The sequence below is a fragment of the Drosophila novamexicana genome, unplaced genomic scaffold (assembly GCF_003285875.2).
Source record: "Drosophila novamexicana strain 15010-1031.04,08,12 unplaced genomic scaffold, DnovRS2.1 tig00001340-arrow-arrow-pilon, whole genome shotgun sequence".
Taxonomy (NCBI): Eukaryota; Metazoa; Arthropoda; class Insecta; order Diptera; family Drosophilidae; genus Drosophila; species Drosophila novamexicana.
Genome location: NW_020824850.1, coordinates 362,721 through 369,992, shown reverse-complemented (window position 1 = coordinate 369,992; position 7,272 = coordinate 362,721). Strand labels below are relative to the sequence as shown.

At 41.0% G+C, this 7,272-nt stretch overlaps 1 protein-coding gene across 1 annotated transcript; it reads left to right on the top strand.

Moving 5' to 3' along the window:
- Positions 1-4,625: 4,625 nt before the first annotated feature.
- On the top strand, positions 4,626-5,620 carry LOC115767128 (cuticle protein 8). The gene is made up of 3 exons (XM_030711290.1): positions 4,626-4,631; positions 4,757-4,985; positions 5,448-5,620. The coding sequence occupies exons 1-3, from the start codon at positions 4,626-4,628 to the stop codon at positions 5,618-5,620; spliced, it is 408 nt and encodes a 135-aa protein (XP_030567150.1).
- Positions 5,621-7,272: the final 1,652 nt, after the last annotated feature.

Below are 7,272 nucleotides of genomic sequence, written 5' to 3'. Positions count from 1 at the left end.
TTTGTAGTGTTAAGCTGATTTGTATAGGTATTTTATGGTATTTTTGTGATTATATTACAAATCTACTGTGTTTTACTAAGCAAATTCATTGTGAAACACGAAAAGTATTAATATACCGAAAATATACCAAAACGGAAAAACGATGCAACATTTTGGATCTCTATTTCTATTTCCCTCCAAAATTACTAAAATACCAAAAAAATACCAAAGCAAAATTAAAATGTATCATTTTGTAAGCGAATCTAATAAGTTGATTTATAAAAATGGTATTTTTATTAAATACCAAAATGATCAAAATTACCAACGAAAAAAGTAAATGAAACCATTTTTCTGTTTTACACCTCAATTAGCTTGTTGCACGCATTTGGTATTTTACGGTATTTAGCTGGCATATTAAGCACAAATACTAAATGTATTAAATATGCCTTACGTAAGCCTATAAAATATACTTTATTTTTGTTAAATCTAAAGCAAAAGCTAATTGAAATATGTGTCAGTTGATTTTGCTGCTGCTGGGAATGGCTTTGCGTAATCCAACTAGCTGCCTGGCCAGAGAAACGTCTCAGAGCCTGCTGCTGCTGCTGCAGTGAAGCGTGTGCGTTGTTGTTGCGTTCGATCGGAATCAATCAGGCGCAGCAGCAATTGGCAATTGCACCAACCAACCGGGCAGGCAACGACTTTGTTGCAAAGTCGCGCACAACATCTCTGAAATCTGTTTGCGTGTGTGCTCCACTTGGCCGGACTGCCTAGCCGGCGAGTCCATTTCGTCACTCGCTTAATTCATACGCGCAAATGTGCAAAATCGCATTAAATGTGCGAAAATCAAAACGACAGCGCAAGGCGGCGGGGCAGAGCACGGCAGAGGGGGCGGCGGCCAATGAAATTGGATCAAACTACTTTGGACTTTTTTTTTTGCAGGCACCGACGATGCGGTAATGATGCCGAAATGGCACTAACCAACTGACCAACTGAGTGGCACCGCGAGAGCAGCAGCAGGTGAAGAGGAGAGAAGGAGGAGAAGGAGGAGCAGGAGCAGCGGGCAGCTGGCCAGCGTGACCAAATGCAGTTAGTATTTGGAGAATTGAGTTGGCGACACAATTGGGTTGGCAGCTCTTTGGCATTTGGCTGGGCATCGTGTGTGCCTAATTGACAAGCGGCTGGCTGCCAGCATCTGCTCAGGCATCTCTCGCTAATAGCATCCCAAGAGTCGATGCCTGCGCATTGCGGCAATGTGCCTAAGATTTATGGCGTGCCGCTTAGAATGACGGGCCAGCTCCAAAACTGGACAGCATGCAGTTTGGCCAAACGTGCAAGAATGCTAGCGAAAATGTTTTAATTAGCTAACGATGCAATGTTTGTAAAAAAAAAATAATAATAATTATGTGCATGCCAGCAGCAGCTGGTAAATTTTGACTTTAAAAGGGCTTCTTGCCGAACTTAAAATGAATTTTAGACTATATAAATCTCATATTTTCTCTATATTTTTGCAAAAACTGTTGGAAATCTTTTCCCTTTTCTAAGAGTTTCAGAATCTAAACCTTGGTATATCAGTTATATAATTCTTTAACAATATAAGATAATTGAATAGGAAACAAACCTTTGACTCTCTGGGCAAACGCTGCGTATGCGTAATAAGCTCATTGTTCGCAGCGTTTTATGTTACATTTGGGAAATGAAATGTATACAAGCTTCCCATGGGAAGGTAGCCTGCCACAGCGGATGTGCAGCAGAAGCAGCTGAGCTGAACTGTGGCAGGAAATGCCATATTACGCATACGCAGCGTAGTGCGACCAATAAAAGCAAAAATAATAGCTTGACTCAGCTTAAATTACATTCGAGCCTGGCGACTTTCAATGCGGATTAGCGGCCTTTCTAAAACTGACCATTTGCATGAATGTGCATAAATCAATGTCAATGCAGAACAGACAAGTCATTAAAATCAAAGCAAAGTGCGTTTAAATGTTCAAGAGAACCGCCAGATAAAATAAGTAATAAAAACCAAACCATTGTCCAAAATATTTTTGCATGTGCGGCATAAATCAAGATTAAAAAACTTCGTTCTACTTATCGAGCTGACACTCGGTCGGAGTTGCAGTTGCTGTTGGAATTGGAGTTTGATGATTGAGGCAATCGATTTGGAATTGCGATTTTGCATTTCGATTGGCAATTTTTAGTGCTTGGCGTGGCGCACATATTTGTGACATGCGTTGACAGTGGCGCAGGTGCCACAAGAGCAGCAGAGGCAGCGGCAGCGTTGGCAATTAACGCAGCCATCGCGCATGTCGCCCCCGCAGACAAACAATGCGCCATGCAATGGCTCTCAAACTGTGCCGCATTTGTTGCGCAATCATCGAACGCTGCTGTGTTCGACAAAGACAAAGCGTGTTCCACTCATTTCAGCCGCCGCTGACCAACTAACCAACTAAACTCCAAAGGCTCCAATCTAGCTAAACCCCCCCACCCCGCGCTGTGCTCCGTCAAAGTGCGATCGCGATCGTGACGTGGCCAACTTGTTTGCAAAGCCTGTGGCTGCCTCAGCTGCATTGTTGTTGTTGTTGTTATTGTTGTTTGCATTTTCTTAGCCCACAATTGTTTCAAAGCGTTTTTTATTTCGGTTTTGGTGCGCCTTGTAAATGTGTCGCCTTTAAAGTCATTTTATGTAAGTCGATTCTGTTTTAGTTGCGGGCCTTCCCAGCCACACAAATGATCTTTTAGTAGCTTTAAGTGCAGTTTTTCTGGCCAAGTCTGCTTTGCACCTTTGTTTCGTGCAAAACAAACTTTGCGCTGTTTGTTTTTTTCCCATCGTAGCTGCCACATGTGTTCGTCTGTCTGTCCTGGCCACTTGTGTGCTCTTTTGACTACAAGATATAATAATAATTTTCTGATATGTCATGCAAGAACATTTTGTCGTTTCTTGTTTTTTGCTTGTTGCTTGCTGCATGCCCGCAACTTGCCATAAAGCTGTTTGCGTGGGCGTTGCAAGAAATTTCAAGTCAACGTGTCCAAATTTCACATCATGAGCATGGAAAATCTAACGCCCCATGTGGCCACGAATTGGGCAAGACCCATTTTTGTTCAGAGTTACGCCTGGATTGTTCATATTGATGCTTAAACTGCGATTTGTGTCGCTTAGCAGCAGAGTTGGTTAACTGAATTTAATAATCTATTAATAACACTTAATTATGGCAAAGGTTAGCTCGCCTAACAATTTATTCAGTCAAATAAGAAGGCTATAGTCGAATTATAAGTTGGTCAAAATTGAACAATTTCCATTTGCTAAAACTTGGTTAAAATTGAACTGATTTTAAAGTTAGTCAAAAATTCAATCTTGAAGAGTCTCTGACAGGATCATATTCTCAGGCAAAAAGCATACCAAAAAATGCAATAAATTTGGACTTAAGTTCCAAGTCCCTAATAAATATCCTAGCATATCTCTACTAAACCACAAAATTCCATTACAGTCAACTCTCAACCGATTTTAATAAATAAGGGCTTTATGCATTAATTGCTTAAAAAACTCAACTGCATAAGTTGCATATCTTTCTCTTTCTTTATATACCCCATCGATAATGCACAAATATGTCATAAGGGTTTTGTACAAGTGAAAACGTTTTATCTGTTGTCTTTTTAGCCCAGAAAACGTTACAAGAAAACTACACAAGCAACTAATCCGAATGGCTCTCATGGCAACAAATTGAAATTGTCATATGCCACAACAATATGTTGATTGAACGACGTTTGATATGCGTAGCCAAAAACAAAGAGCATAGAAATAAGCAAAACAAAATATGCGAGCATTTGCCAACATCGAAATTCCACAAACGCACGCACACAAAAGTTCTTTGAACAAAAAATGTCGTGCAACAAATTGCGTCAAGCTAGTTGTTGTTGTTGTTGTTTCTGTTGCTTTTGTGGCAATTATAACGTCGCGCATTGACTGCCACAGATATGGTAATAATATTTGCAGCGACCAGAGTCTCTGTCGCAGCTATTAAAACTGCCTCCGACTGTGAGTCGTAATTACCGCAACCGATCAATAAATAAACAGCTTAGGCTATAACAGCAGCAGCAGCAACAACAACAACAGCTATGGCAAAGTGTCACTTTCAATTGCTCCGTTATCTGTCCTTAACAGATACATACAACTGCCGAAAACCAAGTCACAAAAGCTAGCAACGCCTTCACAGCCCAAGAAAATGCCGCACCCAGCGGCAACAGCAGCAGCAGCAGCAACAGCAACTGCAACAGCAACAGCAGCAACAGCAACTGCAGCAGCGATCTCAGCCGGCACATGCGTGGTCTCTGTGCCTATGTCTTCGTTTTCTGCCCGCTGCCGCCGCTCGCTGCAGCTGCAACTCGTACGACTCGACTCGCTGCTGTTGCTGTTGCTGCTGCTGCTGCCGTCGCCATCGACGTCGTCGTGCTCGCTGGCATCGCCTGCGCGTATATAAATACTTTTGGTCATCGTTGCAGACATCAGTTCAGCTTACGATTTCGTGCTATAAACGGTCCTCTAAAGCGTCTTAGCCGTGCCTAAAGCCACAGTTGTGCCAGTTCAGTTTAATTTGAAACGAATCCTTCGTCCTTTTGTTCGCGTCGTGTGCTGTCGTCTGTGCTCAATAGAAATGAAGGTACGACAAAATCAAAAAAAAAAAAAAGAAAAAATACTCAACGCATAACAAACGTTGCGATCGAGCAAGGACTCATTTTCTGCCTCTTCTTCTACACCCACACACATACACACGCCCACATACAGTACTTTGTTGCCATTGCTCTGTTGCTTGCCGCCGCCCAAGCTGTGCCAATTGAGCTGGGTCACTATGGTCCATCGTTGTTGCAGGTGCATCATGCCCCAGTGCTGGCCCATGCTGTGCATGCGGAGCCGGTGGCCTATCCCAAATACTCCTTCAACTATGGCATCAAGGATCCCCACACCGGCGATATCAAGTCTCAGGCTGAGGAGCGTGATGGTGATGTTGTGAAGGGTAAGTTGCGCGGGGCTTGAAGAGCATAACAAAAATGAAGCAGAGAACTTCTCACAAAATGCCTCATAGAAAACCCAATAACTCAAAAAAATATCTAAATTTTCTAAAAACAAACAAAAGACATAGGCAACAAACTTCTTATGCCGTCAAGACTTAAGCGACAAACTTATTTGGCATAGAACAATGAATGTTAACTTAAGACTTAGTCAGCAAACTTTCTATGAAATCAAAAGACTTAAGCAACAAACTTATTTGGCATAGAACATATACCAGAGACTTAGGCAACATACTTTTTATGCAGGCAAAAGACTTAGGCAACAAACATTTACCCAGCAAAAGACTTAAGCTACAAACTTGTTTGGCATAGAACACTGAATGCAAGCAAAAGACTTAGGCAACAAACTTGACATACACTAACTGTTTAACTAATTGCCATCAATTCTTCTTTTATGCATTGACCAGGCCAATACTCGCTGGTCGAGCCCGATGGCTCTGTGCGCACCGTGGACTACACTGCCGATGATCATAACGGTTTCAATGCCGTCGTCCACAAGACCGCGCCCAAGATCATCGCCCATGCGCCCGTCGTGCACGCTCCAGTGCTGGCACATGCCCCGCTGCTGCACCACTACTAAAGGTCGTCGAGCAGTCGAGTCATGAAGGTGCTCTCTCCCCCACACGCAACCGCAAACACAGCAATCAATATATAGGAACAACAGGCAGATAAAACAGATCCATTGAAAAATCGTTAATACGTGTACATTTTTTTTGTAAGTAAGTAAAATGTAGCTAAGAAGTTTTTAGTAGAAACGGGCACCTTAGTGGGTGCCCGGCACCCGGCTGATCTGGCATGGCATGGACGAAGGAAATACGAACAAAAACAAAACAAAACAAAAAAACAAAAACAAAAGCATAATGACTTGATCTTGATCATAGCACGAGTATGAGAATGATGATGATGATGACGATGATGATGATAATGATGATGATGATAATGATGATGATGTTGGTGAACGTTGATAATGATAATGATTTTGATATAAAGCGTTAACTGAAGCAACAGCAGCAGCAGCAGCAGCAGAAATCACAGTTGAAAACGAGGCAAAGTTTTTGAATGCACATATATATGGATATATATTTGTATATTTTGTATATTTAATCAATGTTTCTTATTATATTTAACCACTTCCGCCCATTACCATCCAGCACCAAGCACAAGTCAAGGTCAGCGCGAAATATAATCACAAGTGCAGCTGTTTTTACAGACCAATTCGCAAAGGCATTCTCCAGAACTTAACCACAACTGTTTGTCTGTCTAAAAAGTATTTTCTTCAACTTTCAATTTCTTCCGCTCTCACTTTTGTAATATATTTATGCGTTCTTTCTCACTATCACTCTTTCTCTCTCTCGCTCTTATGGAGTTGCCTTTGGCGCCATATAAATAAACTGTGGTCAATTGAAGAACTGCCACGCCCTACTAACAGCTTGGGGCGTGCCAGCTCCGCAACATTGTTTAATATTTAAGCAATGGGAGCATTTTGTGCCATTTCATTTGGCGCACAGTTTGGCAAGCACTGGGCCATAGATACAGCTCTTCTTGTGATACCTTGGCGCGTGCGTTTCGTGCATTTCGATTCACCCATTCAAGTTACGCTTGAAAAATATTTCAACATATTGTCAAGAACTCTCACCCACATACTCGCTGTCTCACGCACTCAACTGTCTCATTCTCGCTCATTCTTTCTCTTTCCTCTTATTACTCAACGCTAAACTGACGCTCTCTACGACTATCTCACTCACACACATATACACATCCACACTCTCAGTCTGACACTTTTGTATCTAGTTTCATTTTTGCATTTAGTATTCTTCACAATTTGTGTGTATTGTATTTATAAACAATTATGCCGCTTAATTATAATATCAATATATATGTATATAAAATGTAAACAACAAAAAAAATCACAAAAAAAAAAATCATGTTGCATCAATGTTGTCTCTGTAGATCAAACAAACAACAACAAGAAGAAAAAAAAAACTCTCACATGTCTCTCACGCTCAAAGTTCATTGAGTAATTATTTTACACAATACAAATTCTTGATAAACACAACGAAATGCAGAAACCCGTTATTATCGAATTATAAAAATGTATTAATAGAAAACTACAAAAAAATGAATAAAAATCAAATTGAAAAAAAAAGTCAAGACATGAATTATTCTTACTATATTATTATATAAATGATTATTATAGTTTTTCCCGCTAAGCCTCCACAGAGGTCAAGCTGT